The sequence below is a fragment of the Brassica oleracea genome, chromosome C2, assembly GCF_000695525.1.
Source record: "Brassica oleracea var. oleracea cultivar TO1000 chromosome C2, BOL, whole genome shotgun sequence".
NCBI lineage: Eukaryota > Viridiplantae > Streptophyta > Magnoliopsida > Brassicales > Brassicaceae > Brassica > Brassica oleracea.
In genome coordinates, this window is record NC_027749.1 from 52504260 (window position 1) to 52527774 (window position 23515).

Sequence of the window (23515 nt, forward strand, 5' to 3'; positions counted from 1 at the left end):
GGGGTGGGGGGGGGTGGAGTTTGTTTCAACTATCTCTAATATGTTTTGTTATTCTTTTTTTTTGTAAAATAGAAAACTATAAAATAAAATTGAGATTTACTCCGATCTCTAATATATTTTGTTATTTTTCTCTAAAATAAAAGAATGGTATAATAAAGTTAAGATTTACTCCTTCGTATTTTTTTAAATAGAAATCTCTACATATAGAATAAAAAATAGAAAATATTATTTTTCTGTATTAATAGATAAAAAATAAAAATCTCTAGTATAGCCAGAGATCACTTTCAAAGGTAACTCAAGTAAAGCTTATCTGCCGTGATGTGATTGAAAAGTCTTGAACCATGTAGTGAGATATGTTTCTTCCTATCTGGAGGATCCCAACAATGATTTTGGTCAGTTACTCCTACTTTTACTGTTTTTACTATTTTGTTAATTTCGTTATTTTCCATGGTTTTTCAACAAATTACCCTTTTAAAAGTAATTAGATTTTGACACGCCCTGCGCGAATTTTTTGAATTATAAACAAAATTAGAAATGAATTAATATTTTGAGATTGTTGTACATTATTATGTTACAATATTCTATTATATCGAAGAATAGTTTTTTTTTAAATATATAATTTATGAATTAGTTTATTTGAGATTTTGTATATATATTATTGTGTAAATTTTTCTTAGGCATGGGCATTTTACCGAAGCTGAAAAATCAAACCAAAACCGACCCAAAATACAGATGCAGTTGAGGTCCGAGTCCATGGCAAAGTACCTATCCATTATTTTTTTGGACATGCGGGTCTTTGTTTGAGTTCAGATCCTATCCGAAACCAGATCAGATATGTAAAGTACCAGAAATATTTTGTGTATATTAGGTATTTTTGGATATTTTGGATATGTTTTGGCATTAAAAATAAGGTTTTTGGTTATAGTTTGGGGTTCAGGGTAAAATTACAAAATTTTTAAAATAAATTTTGGGTCGGTAAAAATTTGGCTATTTCTATTTTCTTCGGTTAGACTACGGGTAAAATTTTGTATCTTTTGGGTAACTGAATATTTTAAGGTATTTGTTTGGCTTTTCGAGTTTTTTGTGGCTCAGGTATTTTTTCAATGTTTTCAGGTACTTCGAGTCTTTTTGGGTCCTAAATACCTGAACCAATTTATACCTGTTATGTTTCAAAAAATTATATTTTTATATATATATATGAATTATGAACCCGAACCAAGCTGCACCCGAAAGGATACGTTCAAATGTCTAGGACCGAAGCACCCAGATCCGAAGACCCGATTGCTCATGTTTATTCTTTTATTATATTTTATGTGCATTTTATAAGAGTAAAATTTGTTGTGTTGGTGAGATTTAAGATTTTATTATAGATTTTTGGTTAGTTTAATAGGATATATTTGTAGGATTTTTAATAGCTTTTAAACTTATCTTAAATAACAAATTTTATTATAAATACTTCTTATACAAATTTAATTAAAGTAATATATAATTTTATTTTTAACAGATAGTTTGCTAAATTTTTTTTTTATCAAATTTGGTTTTGTAAATATTTAAAAATAAAATGTTAAATGACATGGTATAATATGTTGTATAATATATGTTAACTCATTTTAATAATTGATATCTAAATGTTATAGGTCCATTATTGAACATAAGGTATGGTGTATAACTGTATCACATAAATGAGGTGTAATAATTTTTTTTTTGGATCCGTTTTTAGTATCTACAAAAGCATAATCGGTTTTAGCAATATAGATAAGTGATAAACATTTTAGTATCTACAAAAGTATATTCGTTTTTAAAAATATTAATCACGTGAGTTTAGTCAAATTTAGCATAATATCTAAACTAATTATATTTTCAAAATCATGTATCATACTAATTCAAAATTCTAGTCCGTGACACCTTAATAAGCCATCATATAAATCTTAATAGGTTGGTTTAAGGATTTATCACTAAAATATTGGTCTATAGATTGAGTTATAGGGTTTGGTTTAGGATAATTAGCCATATGGACGAAAAATATCTTAATGTGTACATATGCTATGATATATGAAATACATGGTTCCGTAAATAGGTTGATGCTCTTATAAATTGATGAAGAGATCTAGATTGGCAGATACATGACTACTTAGAAATTTATTGGGTGAAAACGGTCACATTTTTATTATGAGATTAACGAGAAAGGTTTAGAGATTGGTCCAGTTTCTAATTATATGGTATAATGTAATGTTTTTAATTTACCGAATGATGTTGTATAATAAATAAGGGAATTGACTAAACCACTAAATTTGATATGTATCTCATGTTACCTTGTATTATTAAGAAAATGTTAGGTAAAACCATAAAATAATTAGCTAATTAATAGGTCTAACAACCTTGTTTAAATAGATTTTTTAAGGTTCTTTTTCTTTTAACAGTATAGATAGCTCGAAGGATGATACATTAATTTTATTATTTTTTTGTGTGGGCATGTGTATGTACTCACACTCAAACACTAACGTTTTATATCAACTCCATTCTTGTCCAACGTTTTTCTGGGAAATATTTGCATATGATCTCCACTCACGGAATGTTCCCAGAAGCTTGGAATTTATAACCAAACTCCTAATTATTTTCCATGTGTATAAATATTAATTATTATATAACAATAATTTATTGGCTTTGTTTGTTGGAGGTACGTGCACAGTCCAGCTAGTCATTTTTCATCTCCATAAATAGCCATCGAGAGTTGAAGCCATTGATACATACATTCGGTTAGTGTTCATACACATATATTTCCTAAGGTTTTTTATTTCTTTTGTTTAGTCTAGAAAGTATAACAATCTCTGATAATTGCTATGGCTAAATGCACTTTTACTAGATTTGTTTTACTAATAACAGTGCTGACTCTCATCCAAGAATCTCACATCATTGAAGGTAGACCTTTGAACTCTTCGGGGATCTCTAGCAACCAGAAGAACCTTGGTGGTCACGGTTTGAATATTTCAAGCAAGTTAGAGAAAAAAGATCATTCGTTGGATGCATTCCGGCCTACTAGACCCGGGAACAGTCCCGGAATCGGTCACTAGCTATATGTTGTTGTGGCTCAGTAAAATATGCTAGGGTTGTTTTTTAGACATTTACTTGTTACAAAGTAAGATGTTGTGGGTGCGTTGTGTGCTAGCTGGGGTTTCTATGTGCTGCTCGTTGTGTTTCCGTGATTGTAATCGATCGATCACTCTTGGACTAATTAAATCGCTTTGTGTTATGCTACTTCGTTAATCTCCTCCTTTTCATCTTTTTAATTTTCTACCTACAGTGCCACATTATGACTGTCTGTGTACACGAGTTTTTTTATACTTTCTGCGTGGTTTCCATATACGAGTAAACCGGAGCTTAATATTGTTCGTAAACTGTACATGGTGATTAAAATCGTAAGGTTGTTTAATTTTTTTCATATTTTTTGTTACACTTAATGATTCGACAATTCTAAAATTCTACACGCTACTAATAAAAAAAGTAATTGGTAGATTGATATTTTATAATTTTTTTTTTCTTTTTTTTTTTTTTGATATTTTATAATTGATATGACCTTAATCACGCGCACACACGTATATATCTCGACATTCTTGTAATCATACTTTTACTAGTACATCTCAGATGTTAAGTGTATGGTATACATTATAATAGTACACCGGAGAATACACCATAGCGTACACTAGATTGTACACTGTAGTGTACACTAGGACGTACACTGAAACGTACACCGTAACGTATACTGGAGCGTTCACGGAGGCGTACAACGGGACGCACACCAGAGCGTACACCGTAGTGTACTCCAAGCGTACACTACACTATACGCCATAGTGTACACCGAGGTGTAAATAAGGATCCTTCCACTCTTATTTTTGCTACTTCATTTAATTTTGTTTGTGTAACCATCATATATAGTAATAACATTACTAAAGTATTATGTGTTTTCAGTATCTCAAATGGTAGACAATGGCCATGTTTGTTTACTTATCGTGCGACCTGCGACTGATCGCTGGTCGCAGATTGTTGTTCGTTTTGATGTCGCGTAACATGCGACCTGCGATTGGTCGCATGTCGCAAGTCGCAGGTTGTTGTTCGTTTTGATGTCGCGCGACTGATCGCACGACCAGTCGCGGGTTCCCATTCAAATCGCCCGGAAAAACAGCGACTAAAAATTAAGAAAATTTTGATTGCACGTCTGGTCGCAGGTCGCAGATCGCATGACACGTAAACGAACATAGTTTTAGTCGCAGAACGCAGGTTTAGTCGCATGTCGCAGGTTTAGTCGCATATCGCAAGTCGCAGATCGCGCGACACGTAAACGAACGTAATCTTAGTCGCAGGTCGCAGATCGCGCGACACCGTAAACGAACATGCCCAATATATGGATGCTACAATGACGACGTTCAATCTCAGACGACATCATGGTTATTAAACAATTTGAACATATAATAACATCCAAATAGGTTACGTGGTTTAGACGAATGTTTAGCTATTTTACAAAATAGTAAAATTATATGTCTACTTAAATTTAACAGCTAAAATGATAAATTGAACATTTAAAATATTGTTTTTATTTTATTTAACCAAAGTATATACATTTTATCCATTGTACATAAAAATATTATGTGTACTTTCTAAGAACGCGTTTAGAACACTAATTATTTCTACCTTAAGGAAGTCCGTAATTTGATAATATGAAAATAAGAGATCGTAAAGTCTCCTGCTAATCAGAAGTGTTGAACTGGGTAGGAATTATTGTTGATTTATCTAGGCAATTTTACAACCAAATTTTACACACTTGGTTTCTATTAGTGTGACTTGGATAGAAGGAGAAATTTTTTTTTCTTAATATTACCAAATTAAAAAAGAAAATAGAAAATCAAAGATACAAAATATTAAAATAGAAAGTCCGAGAATAATATTTTGTCCTAATCATGGTTGTGGTGGGCTAGCCAAAGATTACGCTGGTCTCTAGATCTTTAAACTGACGGTTGTGGCTGATTTGACAGCTAAAAGCCAATTAACCCTATTTTCCATATTTGGTTTAATCCTTAATTAATAATTAGCGGTCACAAGCTATAGTGGCCGTAGGGCATATGGAATAGTGGCAAAGGACACTCTGTTTTCTTTATCTTATTATAATGAAAGCCTTTTTCATGATAATAACTAATATGTTTTGATATAAAATAAGAGATGTAGCTCTTGAGAAGTTTGAAGGGTGGCTTGAAGCTAGGTTATTAAACAAAATTTTAAAAGGATGATTATAATAAGCACCCAATGCTCTTGGAAAGCCTGGTCTCGCTGTCGATCAATATGTACTTAGCCTTTTAAAATATAGTATAGGCTTCATAGGTACGGTTCATTAAATTGCAAGTGTGATTATATTAACACCGTACGTTTAGTCGGTTAGGGCAATATATACTGTATTAGTTTTTATAAAGAAATATTTATGTTTTCTTTTCTAAATCGTACACATAACTAATGAATGGTTCGGGAGTTTCGTGAACGCTATGAGCCCACCACAATCATGTATATTAAAATTCAATGAGCCCAAGTACCAATTTGATCATGTGTTTAGCTGCGACACCTACGCAGCAGAATGGGATTCTCTGTATGAAGTCATGAACAACGCTTTGTAAAATGAGGCCCCATTTGGGGAAGTGAAACGGAAGTTAAGAAAAAATGTTATGAACAACCTTACGAATTTACTTTTCCCACTATTGATTTTTCTTAGGTAACAAATAAATAGGCATTAGGTTCGGCCATTAGCTCAAAAAGATATATTTTAGTATTATTTTTGTGAGGAAAACCTCATATTGAAACATAATATATAAAAGATAAAAAATCCAAATATTCACTTCACAATTATTTGAATTTTTGAATATTTTTTTTATTATATTCACTTCACTATTATTTTTATTTTTTGAATAAAATTTTTATTCACTTCACTACTATTTTCTTGAAGATAAAATTTCGAGTTCTAAACTATGAAAATTAACAATTTAAATTTAATATAATAATCATTTTATAAAGATTAGGATAACGAAATTTGCCAACGATTCAATAGAAATAAGTCACCACCAAATATGGTAAAACAAGATGAAACTGGGATAGAGAATAAACAAACAAAAAACTCTCATTAACAACATTCAGTATATTATCCCAGTATAATTGCACATTTCTCCTTCCTTCATGATCACGTTGACTTATAGTATAGGTGATGAAACTCGGAAACTAATTCAGTTTCACTTTAAATACTCAGAAACTAAGAAAACAAATTAAGGGGCTGATTGGTTGAAGCTATGACTTTCTGTTTTTTGCTCTAAGATTTATGATTTAGGTTTTTAGCTTTGGATTTAATTTATTTTTCTGTAGAAATTTTTCAAAGCACTGAATAAAATCTTTAGAGAAAATGCTTTCTAAAGCTAACATATTTTTTTTTTATAATGTTTTGACTTTAGATTCAGTTTTACAAATAAAAGTATGATTACTTTAAAAAATGGTTGTATAAATTAAAAAAGCTCTCTACGGTTCTTACAACATCTACTAATCACCCCTAAATTCAACCATTTTGAAATAGGCGGCAAAAGTACGTCAAACTTAGGTAAACTATCACACTGTATTTCTCATCACATTTTTTATTTATTTATCGAATGACACTCATTGTACTTTCCTTTTTTTGTTCTGAACAACATGCATTCTATTAATAAAAGAGATTTACTACAAGATAGATTGGTTAAGTCGCAGTGCATTCTTTGCAAGCGAATCAGCATGAGCGTTACTTAACCTTGGTACGTATGAAAAGTAGACAAAAGCAAAAGCAGAGGATAGAGACTCAATGTCCTTGAGAACTCCATAGAGCTCCATAGGAAAAGTGTTCGAGTTGATAGCTCTAATGAGCTTGAGAGTCGGAACGAATCCAGACGTTAGCTCATTGTACTTTCCTATATATATAAAATAAGGGTAAGTAGGCGAAGGGGAATATAGACAGCAAACTAAGCACAATATCAAGTGGTGTGGGCCGTGTGGCTGTTAACCCTTTAATTCACATCAGCTACGAATATATTATTTATATTAGTTTTTAGTATGAACACTATAATTTGGTTACGATTTTTGTAGAGGAACAAGAATATAATAAAGATATTTGCTAAGTAACCCATAAGCCTAACTATGGTTCACATGTTAATTTGGGTACCTACATATACACACCATTAAACACAAGAGATTCCTTGAACATTTTAAGATTCAAGACTCTTTTACAAAATAGGAACTACTGTTTTAGATTCTTATACAAGCTTAAAGACACTTGAAATTCTCCCTTAAAACCTAAAGAAACGGAGAGAGAGAGAGAGTACTACACGGTTTTTTACTTCTTTAGATTGTTTATTAACATAAATTCAATCATTATCAATGGCAAAAGCTGTGTCCTTGAATTTTTGCATATCTCTTCTTATTATTACCATAATTCTGTTCCATGAAATCCTACCGACCGAGGCAAGACACCTGAGGACTCATAGAAAGCTAATCAAAAACAGAACAACTACTCCCAGGGCACATGGCGGCTCAGGTGACTTGAGCACAACTGCCGTCAGTTCCGTGAAGAAGAGTGGCATTAGTGAAGAAGAACACGGCGTTGATGAGTTCCGGCCAACAACCCCCGGAAACAGCCCCGGCATATTGGCCATTCCATTAAAACCTAATGAATTAACAGATTTACACTTGCTACAAGCATAAATTAATTTGCTTCTCTTTCTTTCTTCTCGTCTCGTCTCGTATCAAAATGTGTTTTTCTTTAATTATTGGTGAACGTCTATTGCATCTCGTACATATATGATCAAATTACTATGCATAGCAATCTACGCTTGGATTTTACGTTATAATGAAGTTTTCTAAAATAAGAAAGTATTGAAGGATGAGAGGGTATTCGTTTCCACATTTATCCGGAAGATACATTTGCTAAACTAGTATAAATAAGTAGTTTAAATATGTGGTGGTTTTTCTATTTGTAAGCAAACTTGAGGATTGAATTCTTCTACCACGATCTCAATAACAGCTGCCTATTATAAATGTCTTAAATGGTAAAATTGTAAAATTCATCCACATGCCATGCGATCGATTGTCCCGATTTTGGTCTAAGATCCACCGGTTATAAGAAGAAGAAAAAAACTTAATAGAAACAAGATTTGATGCAGACAGAAAACATTCAGTTTAATATGCCAGGCCTCCACAGAAAAATGTTGAGAGTAATAGTAAATAAATAATGTGGATCAAGATGATGAGGTTGGTGCGCACTTGGAAGTACGAGTTAAAAACGAGTGAATAAGAGGTACAAGTTGGTCGAAATGTGTAGTACTACTACTCCATATTATTAATAGTAATAATGTTTTTGACGATCTTATAAGAAAATGTTTTCGTGAGTTTCCTAATTAAATATGCAAAAAAAACTGAAAAACTGAAAGCATGCGTATATATATACGTTGATTCTCTATCGCTCTCTCTCTCTCTCTCTCAATCTAAAAGCAAAAATAATATTTAGGGTTGGTACTGGAAGCGTATGTTTATAAAAGCCCAAAAAATGCGGGATCATTCATATATTGAAGCTAACAGGTCACAGGTGAACTATATGGTTTTGACAGGAATTTCTAATTCACTGCTAGAATTGGCAAATAAGTTCAAACGGTTTAATGGGCTCTGAACAAATTTAATCGTATAAATTATTTAACAGTATTAAAAGTAATAATATAGTGTAAATTTTAAAGCACAGTCCTATCGCACTCAGGCACCATCAACGTTTCCTGTTTCAGGTGCCAAGTCAATGGTCATACAAAAGCTCTCTGGCTCCGAATGTGAGCTAGAGCTCCTGGGTGAAAAAAAAAGGGAATGGGAAAGAGCATAAGTTACGATATTTAGGGAGATCACTTAACGGGGCTTCATTTGACGGATAGGTTTAAAGGAAGTGAGACAAGGTAAAAGGAGCTGAGGTTATGGTGTAGATGAGTCTGATAGTTTCTTTCAGTCAAGAGTCGTCAGAACTTGTTAGAACGCTGCTCTCATGCCAGGTCTCTGCAACCAATGGTGCTAATAAAAATATAAAATAATAGCATAAATTAAACTAATGCCAAGCCCACTGGGCTTTATGATCAGAGTTTTCTAATGGCTAAGTGACTTATGGGCTGGATAAGAAAAGGTTAATAATCGCAAGTCCTCTTGATGACAAAGATGTATTGGCATGTGGATTAAAAGAGGCATGTCCCTGCAAGGCATTAGATTCCGTTGTAGAAAGCTGGTGGTGGTCTTTGGATACATTGGATTTGATGCGTTGAAGGCAGGAGCATATGATTGTGAAGGGGGGAAAGCCTGGAAGAGGAAAATGTGAATGGTGAACATTGAGTTGGATTCCTATGGCCATGTGAAGAATGATTAGCAGGGGTGTCCTGTAAAACCCGCTGAGTTTGATTCTTCTTCACATGACCAGGCTTTTGAAGTGTTCCATCTGGGGTTACAAACACAGAAAAATCCACCAAAACAAAATCTTTTTATAACTGAACATACACCTAAAGCAAGGAAAAGGAAGAAGAGTACCTTTTAGTACATAGCCTGACTTTAATTTCCTCTCTCTCATAACTTTTCTGGGTGCGGCACCACGGCTGTGCTTTTCAGAAAGTATTGTCCCTCTGTCTTCTTAATTATCCCCCCCAAAACACATGAGTGAACTATATACAGCACACAAAACTCACCTGCCTCAAGGTCATTAACTTATAAAGATTACGTCCTTTCACAAGTAAAGGGTAGTAAAGGGAGGCAGTTTCTGTATCCCCTCGCACCAAAGCACTTCAATCTTTGGCACAAATGAGATGGGTCAGTTTTTTATCAGAATAAAGCAAAGTCACACAATGATGATATCAACATACAGTCACACAATGATGACTCCAATCGCTGAACAGACAACAAGCACTATCGGTAAAGAGAAGATTAAATTAAGCAGTCAAGTCAATTAATAATTAATTCCCTAAAATCGATTCTTCTTCTTCCATTTCGTTAAGCTCTTCGGGAATACAATCAATCTCCTCATCAATACTACTGATATCGTCTTCTTCCTCGTCCGAGCTACACAGATCGATCATTACCTTCTCCTGAGGAAGGTTTCGAATTCAAAATTATGCAAACGGTGTATGATATCTGATAAGTCTTAAGATATATAACTTTAATCAGAGAGATTATTAATATATGGAACTAAATCTAAAAAATGATACACAGAATACTTCGTTTATACACAGAATGAAAAAAAAAGCAACAAATAACTCCTCTGCTATCGATTCAGTATTAGGGACAAATGTCCCACATCGTTAGTTGAAAGAGATCTTTAGTAATATATAAGATAGATGAGCCACTCCACTTATCACCAATTAGTTTTAAGTTGGAAGCCCATCTAGCTTAACATGGTATCAGAACCCGATCCACGCAGTCCAACCCGATCCACATCGACCCGGCCCAAAATTGGCCTTCGATACTTGCCCAAACATTCCGAGATTGACGTTTAAAGAACCATCATCTCGAGGGGGCGTATTAGGGACAAATGTCCCACATCGGTAGTTGGAAGGAATCTTTAGTAATATATAAGATAGATGGACTACTCCACTTATCACCAATTGGTTTTAGGCTGGAAGCCGATCTAGCTTAACATTCAGCACTTGTTTATAAATGTTACATACACCACAATACTCCTACCCTCTCATCTCGTTTTCTTGCACTCTCTCTCTCTCTATCCGCACACACATATGTGCATAAGAATACCAAAGTACTAGCTTCAAATGTTCTCTCCTTGGGTTGGTGCAAATCAAATGTGATCTGAAGACACCCCGATTCTTCTCCGATCAGTGCTTTGCCTTTGGTTGTTGGCTCGGAGACGGGCTTCGAATTGCCTCCAGAGTCGAACGAGGGGACAGACGTGTCACTGTTCCAATTACATCAGGAGACCGGTGCTGTTGCTGTTGCTGCTGCTGTTGTTGCCAACTTTCACTGGAGTAAATAAAAATACGTGTGAAGAAGCTTAACAAACAACACAGAGAGAAACACATACTCATAGGTTTCACATATGTTTCGGTTTTGAAACTGGAAAAAGTCTCTAAATGCGAATGAAGAATGACTACCTCTCTGAAGATGTCACGTTTCTAGCGCGCAGGACTTGATCTAGTTTGAAATTTGGTTTCTCCCTCCTACTGTTTGGTTCCTGTCAACGCAAAGAGAGATAAGAGAATGTTACTAATAATTATAGAGCTGCGAGCTGGGATTGAGGTTTTGCATTACCGTTATGTTCATCCTGTTAAATAACTGTGAGCAGTTTGAGACATCGCTGTTGCGTGGTGAGGTTGACAGCACAGAGGAGTTCTTCAGGAACCGGTGTTCTAGCAACACAGATGCGGTTGGTCTCTCCGCCGGGTTTCTCTGGAAACATAATCTTAGAAAGTCTTTACCCTCTGCTGACATCGTTTCAGGTACTGGTGGGCTATCTCTCATGACCTTGAACATAGCTGCTGCCTATGATTAGGCAAACAGTTTTAGAGATCAGGAGCAAATCTATCTTTAGTGTAACAACGCATATGTGTGTGTATGCTTACCCCTTCAAACTCACTCCACGGAGGCTTCCCAGTGAACATCTCAATATATCAACAGCAAAAGCGAGATCTGGGTTGCTATCTCTTTGCATCACGGCTTGCATGAGCTGTGTGGTTAAGAGAATATATTAGTAAGGTTTATAGTGTATTTTGATAGAACAAAAGAGTACCTCTGGTGCCATCCAATACGGGCTTCCCTTTAATGAGAGATCAGCTCTTTGCCCAGTAAGCTGAAGAAAAAATAACAACGTCAATCATTATCAAACTTGTTTAGTCAACATTTGAATACTAGAGAGAATATAGAACTCACATGTTTAGCCATGCCGAAGTCAGCCAGCTTAACAACACCAGAGGCGTCAACAAGGAGATTAGCACCTTTGATATCCCTGAAGAACATTCAATAAATAAAATGAGGGAAATCAATACGCTTAAATAAAGCTTGAGCATCTTGAAACATAATGACCAAGATTGAGTTTACCTGTGTACAGTCTTTTTGCTGTGCAAATAAGCCAGGCCGGACAAGATATGACGAGTAAAATTGCGAACAACAGACTCGGACATGGTACCGCCGCAATGGTCTTGGATATATTTGTTGATTGAACCGGGATGAACATATTCCAGGTATATAAAGAAACGATCATCTACCTGTTACATACCAAGAATTACTCAAACAGCAGCCTCCATAGTTAGATGATATGAATGTAAAGAGAGGATATATATATATATAAATATACTCACAATCTCACTACCGAAGGAGTGCACAATGTTTGGATGTTGAAGGTTACTGAGAAGTTTGATTTCCTGAAGCAAAAACAAGAAATGATATAGACTCATTGAGAGCAGGTAGTCTGAGATGGAGCTTACCTGCTCTAATTGCGATTTGGGATCATCAGGAAACAACTCAACTTCCTTCATCGCACACAAAGCTCCATTTTCACTGTTGGTGGCGACGTAAACACTTCCAAAAGTACCACGACCTATAAGCTTCCAGACTTGATTGCGCAAATAGAGAAAAGGACTTAGTCTGCCTTGGAGGAACTCATGTAGGGAGTCGCTGGAGCACTCATCGTTGGAGAGCTAAACTCTTGATTCTCCGACCCTCTCCTCCTCGAGTCACGTGCAACGCCATTGGTGGTGAGAGGAGGACCAGAGGTGGTGCGATCTGGAACTAACCTAACGGTAACGGCAACGGCAACGGTAAAGGCACGGCGGCGGGGGAAGAGGTTGACGCACCGCCGCCGCCTTCTCCTCCCAAGACGTCGTCGTCCGTCAAGTGACGGAGCTTCCTCTGGCGCGTGAGCCTCCCGCGGTTGAAACGAAAGAAGCGGCGATGGAAACGATCCCGATCCAGGTCTCGATCGGGCGATTCAGAGTAAGAAGCCATCCGGTTTGAGCGAGATTTGCTGAACCCAACGCATTGCGACAAATCATGGTATCGAAAATTCAAAATAAAAAATAAAAATAACTCTCTCTCTCTCTCTCTCTCGGTTAGAATCGACCTGAAAGACGGAGATGGCGATGAGCATCCATGGAAACTAGCCCAACGGGTTTAACAGAATAAAAAAATACTAACAAACACACGAAAGGATGTTTGAGATAATGGAAACTATATGAGCAGCGGTTGGGTTTGAGTTTTTGTTTTTCTAATTCGGTTTTCTCTTGGTCTTTTCCACTGAAACCAATTACGGTCTAGTTTTTATTTAGTTTGTATTCATATTCTATTTCATGCCATCATCCAAATTTAAAAGTGTTAAAAGTCTAGATGTCACCAAAATGTAAAAAGTGTTTTTTTTTTTGAGGCCAGAAAATGTCAATTTGTAAATAGACAGGCGTAGAGCCGACTCCAATGTAAAACCGTACGGTACGTATCTCCAGGCATTGACTTTAACTTCAAACCTGATTTAGTCCAACTTAACCTTTACTTTTTCAACTAAAGACTACTCACTTTTATACATATATTGATTTCGTCAACTACTCTCTATGTTTATTTCTAGTTTATTTGATCTCTATGATTTCCTAATGCACTATATCATTATATTTTAATAAATGGGAAGAAATTTTATTTTAAAAAGGAGCACATAGCAAGATCTGTCAAAGCTCGAGGGAATAAACCCAATACGGTGAACCCTGGTTCGAACTTCGCTGGCCACACGGATATGGACTATTGCTTTCGGCTCATTTGAATGTCCAGGAGAAGGTCTATCCGTGGACTGTACCTCCACCCGAAAATTAGGTATGTGTCTTTAATAGATCCGGGTTTAACTTTTTTTTATTAAAAAAAAAAAAAAAAATCAGTCAAAGCTAAAAAAAAGATATAGACCAACTTGGTTGGGTAAAAAGTTTTATATCTGACCGTAAACTGGAGAGCTATCTGAATTTGATTACAGGTCAACAACGTTTGTTGCATTGATTCCATAAACAAGTCAGTGGTCAAAGAAACCCACAATATACGTGGCTAAACTTTCTGGTCATAACAAGCGACACGTGCTACTCTTAGGTCCCAGTTCCCACTGTTATGGACCAAGTCGTTTGTTCTTGTTTCAGTGTTCACGACCCATTACGTTTTTCCTCATTATTGTTATTATTACCAACTAATCTAAAATCCGTCTAACCGCAACAAGAGGGTTTAGGGTTCTCTCACTTAAAAGTGTTTCTACAGTAAGAGTTGTTCTAACAATTGCTTCTTTCCTTCTAAAGTTTCCACAAATTAGGACAGAAACTTCAGAGAGTGACATCATACCTTCCCAAGGACTGCTCTTATGCTTGCTTGAATAGCTTCTGCTTCTTTCACCGGGTTATGGCAACAATCTTACACACAGCCAAGGTTTCATTCTTTCTCAACAGCTTCAGCGATGGATGGAATATAACTTCAGGCATTAACATTTTGTCCTTGATGTCGCATTCGTGAAAATTCCTTATACTACATTCGTGAAACTATATATAGTACTCTACTCCAATGTATAAGGTACTCCAGAGGTAAGAAAAAAACACACAAACGTATTGAATAACTCATTAGTTAGTCCATATTTCATTGGAACACTAACATTTTTTTTTTGAAAATCATTAGAACACTAACATTACTATCATGTAAAAGTAAGAGATCTCTCTTCACATGATTTAGCTAATGACACTACAAAAGCAATGCAAATTTACTGTCAATGAAAAAAAAACACAGTACTATGACATGTTCAAATTTCTAGAACAAAATTTCCGTTTCAAAATAAGTGTCGTTTTATGATTTAAATGCAAAATTTATTAATAAAATTATCCTATTTATTTTTCTATTTATTGAAATATGATTATGTATGTATAAAATTAAATATTTTTTTAATCTGTAGATATAAAACTAAAACAACAAATAAAACAAAACGGGGAATACAATATACACCAGTATGATAAACAAATTAAATTAAATTATTAGTGATGAAATGAAACACACAACCATGTGCAACATTAGACTTGTGTTGAACATAACGAAGCACTTTAATTCCATATCCAGTTGGCATGTGACCATGACTATCTACTGTATTTTTTTTGCAAGTGTAGCTTAAAACTATATCATTGCTTAAATATATTAGTTGCATCATTCAGTAATGAAAATTGCAGTGAATTTGTATATAAAATGGGAGAAAATAAAAGAAACTGTTGTGTTAGACTGTTAGTATTTAGTGGGGCTGACTTTTTCAGTAACTGTTTAAGATTTCGTATCAGTTTGAGATTAGAGGAAATTATTGATTTATTATCTCGAGACCAAGACAGCAGTTCAATGCAAATTAGTCATACATAATTAAATCAGACAACACTGTAATTACGCACGCGGTTGCTTATAATTAACACCAAAAAAAATAATTATGATATCTGACGGTTGTAGACCTTCCTCTCTTGTAATCTCAATGGCTATAGTTTATTGCATGTACCCGCCAGTATAAAATATCGTCTCTGTGATCCAAAAAGCTTCTTCTCTTTCCGTTTTCTTTCTTGATCTTTATTGTTTTATCTTCTATTTATAAATCTTGGGCCATAGTGAAGAATAAATCAGAGGTTGGATCAACAACGTGGGTTTGTGGGTTTTCTCAGAAACCTTGAATAACTTCTTATTCACTCTTCCTATATCTCAAGGATCATGTGATCAGGAGATAAAATGAAAGAGATACGAAGCTAGTTAAAAGAAGAAACATTGTGAAAAGTTTATTTGAGGTAATTCTGATTTTTCCCCTTTTTTGATAGATGATTTGATTCAGTTAATATCTGATTGACATGGATTGATATTGACAGATTTTTACATCATTTATGATGATATATATTTTGTTTTCTTTTGGAACATGATGATCTTCTCCTTTAAAATACTGGAAAAAAATGAAAGTTTCTCTACTCCCAAACAGATCTGTAATTGAAAAAAGCTTTTGAAAGTCGTACGGTCGCCATCATCTTGATTAATTCAGGTTTGTAACAAGTTCTTGTTTTTTATCTATTCAAAATGAAAGTGCGTATAATTTACCATTAGTTTCTTTTAAGAAACTTGTGATCTCTTTGATTCACTATTCTATTACTCTTACTAAACATTTCTGTAAGCACGAATCACGATATCATATTTTCTTTGTCAATGTTATCCTCTAATGACTGTGACACGAAGCTTCCTTGATGCATTTACTTTCACAATCCCTATTTTCGAAATACAGACTTTTTATTTAATTAATCAAAGATATTGATTATTTTCTTCTTCTAGGCTTTTCAAGAAAGAGAGACAAACATGGCGTCTTCAAGCTCAAGCTCACCATGTGCAGCTTGTAAATTCCTTAGGAGAAAATGCACACAAGAATGTGTATTCGCTCCATATTTCCCACCAGACCAACCTCACAAATTCGCATACGTTCACAAAATATTCGGAGCAAGTAACGTCGCTAAGCTTCTCAACGACCTCGCCTCTAACCAAAGAGAAGACGCCGTTAACTCTCTTTTCTATGAAGCCGAAGCTCGACTTCGCGACCCGGTTTACGGTTGCGTCGGTTTAATCTCAATCCTTCAACATCGCCTTAAACAGCTTCAACACGATCTTGACAACGCCAAGAAAGAACTCGCTGCTTACGCTGCTCCTAATGCTATGCTTCCTATGCATCATCCTCAACCGCATTTTATGTCTCTACCGCCGCAACCGCAGCGACCGTCTTCTGCTTCTTCTTCAGCGTCTGTGCTGACTCAGCAGCAGCAGCATCATAACTTGTTGCCAGTGTTGGCTATTCCAACTGAGCAACTACTGTACCATCAGCAACATATTTTCGAGGCTCAGCAATTAGCAGCGGTTAATTCGGTTTCCAGAGACCAACTAAATGAAATGTTTAGAGCGTACGGAGGAGGAAGTAATAGTCCACATCATCACCATAACCAACCTCAATTTGATATTTTGAGGTTCAATAGTGGATTTGGCTCTGTACCGACGGGTTCGGTTACAGTAACCGGGTTTAATCAATTAAGCTCCAGCGGTACAACCATAACCGGAATGTCACCGTCTTTGGCTCTTGGTGATAGCTTTGTTGATAGTCCTTCAACTAATGATAATTATCATAGGGATCAACAATTACAACATCAACAATCTTCTCAACCGCTACCGCTTCAAACGCAGGAGACTCAGACGCGTCCGAATTCAAAGAGCGAGGAGGGTAGAGGGAATATCATTGGTTCATCTCGGTAATTAACCAAAAAATAAAAAGAGATTAAAAATAATAATACGGCCTTTGACCTTCTCGCTTGCTCAGTAACCTCAGTTAAAGGTACGTGGAAACAAAATAGTTCGAATGTTAATTTTCCAACTATTAATATTTAGGGTTCCTATTTTATCTTCTCTGCATCTTTGATTGATCGTTAATTCGTTATGGTATAGTACAGTTACAGTGGTACATAAGAGGTTTCGCTTTATGTATGCAACATTTAATGAAATAGCCTTGTCATTTCTTCAATAACTCTTCTTGTACTTCTAGCCTTTATAGCTCATTTTAATAAAACTTCCTTTTTGTTAGATTCCTTGAACAATAATGCATTAATTAACCTAGTTATTAAACCTTTATAAAATTCATGGTGGGACGCCAAATCATTTCACCGATTATTTACGACAGTATTTTTTTCGTTTCATAATACTCCAGTTTTTAAAAAATTGCATATTCTATACTTTTCATATATATTAAGAAAACTCATTAAATATGCATTATTTTTTATGAATAACAATTTTTCATAATTTTTACCCAATAGAAATTCAATAAACACCATTAATTTTTTTGAAACTTACAATTTTTCACAAAATCATACATTAAAAAAGTAAAAATGTATCTTTTTGAAACAATTTTTTTTCCAGAACATACATCTTTTAGGAACAGAGGGAGTATATGATATCTATGGGCCTCTTGGTGATTCCCGTTGGCCATCCGCAAGAAAATTCGAATTTCTATGGACCTCTTGATAATTAGTATTTGGACCTAGAAAGCTTTTGGAATCACACCAAGGTTATCAAAAACATATATATATATATATATATATGATATCTTATAAATTCTTTTTTTTTGAGAAATGTTTAATAACGTTTTTGATATTCCAAATTATAAAATGTTCTTAGATTTTTTGGTTAAAACTGTTCAATGATTTTAATATATTTTAATAAAATATTTTTAGTGATAACATCTTACATTACGAAATAGATTGAATATTGTAGTAATTTGCAACATATATTAGCTTTCCTCTACCTAACAGAGATAATTTGTGTAGCTTAAGGAGGTGTTATTGGTTTATATATTTTGATTGATTTAGAAATCCATATAGTATTTATAAATCCAAGTAAAATATACAAATCCGGAGGTTTTTCCTCGGATTTGAGTCTTTGTATTTTTAACTAAAAAATCTAAACAAATCCATTCAAATCCATTATTAAATCAAATATATTAGTAAATCCGTACAATTGAATAACACTTAATTTGATATAGAATTTATTAATCATTAAACCAATAACACATGATTTTAATACAGATTTGAAAATCATAGAACCAATAACACTAGATTTANTAAAAAAAAAAAAAAAAAAAGAGTCTAAAGATTTGCTTACACCTTTCTGTCTGAAAATATTTTAAGGGTTTCTCATTACACATACAATTTATTCGTCCATGAATTAGCATCGGTACATCGATCAACTTCTTTTAGTATTAATTATATTATCGTTTCTTGAATTTTTTTCTTAGATCCATTGCTTTTATTTTAACTTATTTCCTCGACTTTTCGTGCAGTTGGAAAGTCTGACTTTGCTCAAGGCATTTAATGAGTTTTTCTTCCTTTCTACTTCTGTCGCATGTCCAACAGCAAAAAGACACTCAACATATAAAGGTCAAACGACACACAAAAAGTCGGCGATATTTGGTTGATTTTTTTTGTTGAAGAGTATAACCCCTAAAGGCTCGTATCAAATTGAACAAAAGATCTCCACTCCATCTCTCTCCCCTCTCGTTTTCAGTATGGAAACATATATTATTTTAAATTTTGATATTTCTTTGGGTTCAAGTGAAAACGCGAGAGATATTAATATTTTTGTAGATATTGATGTTACGAGCAGGGTCACTTGGCAGTGATTTATCACAGTCAAACCAGACTATGGAATCACCCAGCTTTGTTTCCCCAATGCTGATATGTGTTATATTTGAAATTCCTTTTTAACTTGGTTACACAATTTTTGATATTACTCTTTTTTCCAAATCTTCTCACAAGTGATACCTTGGAATTTTTATACGATTATTATAATTTATTATATGCATATTAATTGCAACAAAGAAAAAATAATATAATTTGATAAATATCATGATGACTACAAAAACTCTACAACATTTTTGAAGAGTGTGTTATACACTTATTATACTTACATGTAAACGCATATACTAATCATTAAGTAGAAGAAGTTGAAGTAGTTTAGTGTGAATGCTTGGCAAGTAAGATTGTGTTTGGTCATTTACCAACACTCTTTGACCAACCATAAATTTAATCTTGGCTTAGCATTTTCCTCTTCAATACTAGTACTTTTTATGTTTATATATATATATTTATTTATTTATATATACATACCCCCCTTAATTAAGACTCAACAGAACATGGTCCGATTTCTCACTTCTTCGAGAAAAAATAATATATACTGGTCACTTTTTTGGCGGTTTATTTGATATTCTCATTATTCTATATAAAACTTTAATATTATTTAATTTGTGATCAATTACATAATAGTACATTTTTATTGGCTGAATTAATTTTGTTTAATAATATTTCATATGATCAAGATAAATTAGATAAAATTACACCTTATCAACTAAAAATAAAACAGAGAGAATATACCAGGCTATAAAACACTTGCAAGCATAATACACCGTAAAATAAATCTTAATTAAAGTATTAACTAACTTTCATCCACCTCATTTGACCAGCATGCATGATCATATAAATCGTTAGAGATTTGTATGTGGGTGAGCTGTAAATATTTTTATCTGATGGTTCATGAGAAACATGAATATTTAACGTTGATCATATAAATCGGCAGAGATATGTACGTGGGTGAGTTATATATATATACCTGATGGTTCATGATAGGCCCGGGCATTCAGGTACCTTTTCGGATATATATACTATCCATTCGGGTATCGGTTTTTTTTATTTAAAAAAATGGTCTTATTCAGGTATTATAAAAAACCGGGTCGGGTTCGAGTCGGATCCTCCCGGATCCGGATGGGTTCGGGTTTTATCCGAAGTAGCCAAACTATTCGATTCGATTCAAGTATTTTATATCCAATTACTCAAACTTATCCAAATAACTTAAAACCCAAAAATACTCAATTTATATATCGAATTGGTTATTTTTTGTCTAAAATAACCATATACATAATGTTATTTGAGTATTTTAATCCAAAACATCTATTTTATCTATAAATATCTAAAGTAACTAATATATTTGATTTATAATTTTAATTTTAGGTATTAATACTATTATAAATATAATTTAAAATAATATTGTATATATTTATTTATATGTTTGGATATATTCGGATATTCGTTTGGCTCTTGGTACGGGTCAAGTTCGGTTTTGGTTTTTCGGGTTTTAGAAAAATGGTCTCATTCAGATATTTAGGCAGGATCCGACCCGTGTACTCTATTTTCCGGGTCAGGTAAATACTTCGGATATGGATATTATGCCCAACCAGTTCATGAGAAACATGGATACTTAATGTGCATGTGCATATAATATTATATTAATGTTACCAGTAGGATGCTTAGTATAAAGAGAAGGTGGTGAAACTGATGAACATGGCCATTAAATTAAGCACTGAACTATTAGTTGCGCACTTGCCCATAAACCCAAATACTACTCCTTTTTATTATCTTAAATAAATTATACTCCTACTGTATACATTTCTCTCTCTAACACTAGTCACTTCTGTACGTTTTGGTACTCTTTAACAAATTAAATGGCTCGTGTAGAAATAATTTCATTTCCAACTAGGTCAATCCAACAACCAATTTAAATTTAATACGACCGTCCTTGATGAATTATAATTCAAGTGTCTATATTTATATGGACCGACAAAATCAATAACCTAAAGTGTTGACTGCATGCCAATGCTATGCTATGTATCCAGTCAAATAATTCATGGTACAATTAAACTGGTGTTTGTGATATATTTAAAGGGCCAAATATTTTTGATGACAAGTAGAGAGGCGCATCAAACTTTTTCGCAAGTCGAGATTTTAAACAATCAATTTATCTATCTATAATAATAAAGTCGAAGAGAATCTCTCTACAATGCGCCACATCATCCTTCCTATCTCCATTTTGCGACACGTGTCGAACAAATAGAGAGTTTTTTTTTCTTCCAATTCATAGAGTTTTTTTTTCTTTGGTGTTTCTGGCTCGTGGATTAGCTGGATTTTCTGATTATTTATTGGGATTTTCTATTTATTTATTGGCCCATACTTTAATATATGCGGCCCGTTTGTGTTTAGAGTTAGGTGTGCCATCTTCAGCTGATCGACGCCGTCACCTTCCATCGTCCCCGACTGCATTTTCATGTAACGTCTTCGCTTTCACTTAAAATCAAGGTTTAATTCAGTCATCAAGCTTCATCCCACCTTTCTTCCCACTCTATCTCATTTATTCTCATTAACAAGCGGCGTTTGTAACAGATCCAAGACTGAGCTATAAATAAGTGTTTTGGAGCGATGAAGATATGCACCATTGAGATATCTCATAGCTTAAGCAATCCGACGGACGCCTTCAGATATGTCGTCTTCCTATGTTCTTCTCGCCAACTTGAGCGCAGACTGATGCTCAAACACGGCGGAGGTGCGTCTTCTGAGGTTCTTGGAACATAATTTCCATTTTTTCTTGCATTAATCAATGGCTTCGTACAAACATAAGTTAACCGGTATGTAGGGAAAGTAATCTATGATTCCTGATTACACAAAATTAATATGGGGTTTGTTATGTTTAAATTTCAGTTTAATTTATGTATTGCTTTTTACAATTGTTTAAATTTTAATACAAAATAATTTTTTTTTTAATAATTTATCCCCAAAAGTATATATTTTTCATTCCCACCATTACTTTTTCATAACAATAACAAAAAAAAACAAAAACATTTTAAACTAAAACAAAGCTAAATGTCTAAACTTAAACTTCAAATGTTGAGGCTATAACATACAATTCACCATTTCCTTCCAATATATCTTCACTACTAAACCTAATAGACATTATCTCCACTACTAAACCTAATACACATTATTCACCATTTCGACCATGAATCTCATATACATTACAAAAAAAACAAAATATACAAAACATAATTGTAAAATAAAAGTCGCACAATCAAAAAAAAATACATAGAACGAACTTAACATCATCGTGTATAGCAAAATGTTGGCTGCTGATTTCATGAAAAACTATGCACCAATACTAGCCTCCATAGTAAAAAAATGTGCAACATAAACAAAATCTTTATAAACACAATAAACAACCGCTCCGCACGTAGCGCGGACAAACCACTAGTATATATAATAATAAGGAATGCCACCTCATCTTTCCTATCTCCATATTGCACCACGTGTCGAGCAGAGACAACTTCTTCTTTACTCTTTTGCTTCGTACACGCGGTTCTTCTCCGTTTTTTCTTCGCGCAATTTTATTTTGCCTAAATAAATCTATGTTATTTTAACTGTCTTGAATAATTAGCAAAACATATATGAAAAAGTACATATCACAGATATAAAAGGACCAATAAAATAAAATATATTCATAATCGTGTATTGAAAAGTACCAAAACAAAAGTTAAGCTCACAAAATACCTTTTAAATTACATTCAAACAATTCCCTTTAATCTTTCTCGCAGTCCCATGAAAAAAATTAATATCTCATATTTACAGATAACCACAACTCAAAAAATGACAAAACGGTATATATATCCACTACAAGAAAACAGCAAGGATTCTGAGGAAAAAAATCGTCGGAATTTCGTCGGAATATCGTTATTCCGACGACATACCGACGAAACAAGTCCTCGGAAATAATTCCTCGGAATTTCTTCTTTCCTCGGAAATCCCTTGGAATTTTCCGACGAAATTCCGAGGAAACAAATTTCCGAGGAAATTCCGAGGATCACTAGTTTGTCGGAAATCTCCTCGGAATATACCGAGGGAGAACTTCGTCGGGATATTTCCTCGGAAGTTCATCTATCGATGCGTTTTTGGACATATATACATCGATCGATAGGAATATACCGAGGGATTCCGAGGAACATGTCCCTCGGTATATTCCAAGGAACCGGTTCCTCGGAATATTCCGAGGAACAGGTCCCTCGGTATATTCCGAACGTTTT

At 34.1% G+C, this 23515-nt stretch overlaps 1 protein-coding gene and 3 pseudogenes across 1 annotated transcript; 2 read left to right on the forward strand and 2 right to left on the reverse strand.

Annotated features, from left to right (window-relative positions):
* Positions 1 to 3071, forward strand: part of LOC106324592 — a 9186-nt pseudogene extending 6115 nt beyond the window's left edge.
* A 6113-nt stretch (positions 3072 to 9184) lies between these two features.
* LOC106324593 lies at positions 9185 to 10142 on the reverse strand (annotated as a pseudogene).
* Positions 10143 to 10598: 456 nt separating this feature from the next.
* On the reverse strand, positions 10599 to 13017 carry LOC106324594 (annotated as a pseudogene).
* Positions 13018 to 15820: 2803 nt separating this feature from the next.
* Positions 15821 to 17322, forward strand: LOC106326277 (LOB domain-containing protein 36-like). Its single transcript, XM_013764296.1, has 3 exons — positions 15821 to 15830; positions 15997 to 16075; positions 16360 to 17322. The coding sequence occupies exon 3, from the start codon at positions 16384 to 16386 to the stop codon at positions 17320 to 17322; it is 939 nt and encodes a 312-aa protein (XP_013619750.1). The 5' UTR covers positions 15821 to 15830; positions 15997 to 16075; positions 16360 to 16383.
* Positions 17323 to 23515: the final 6193 nt, after the last annotated feature.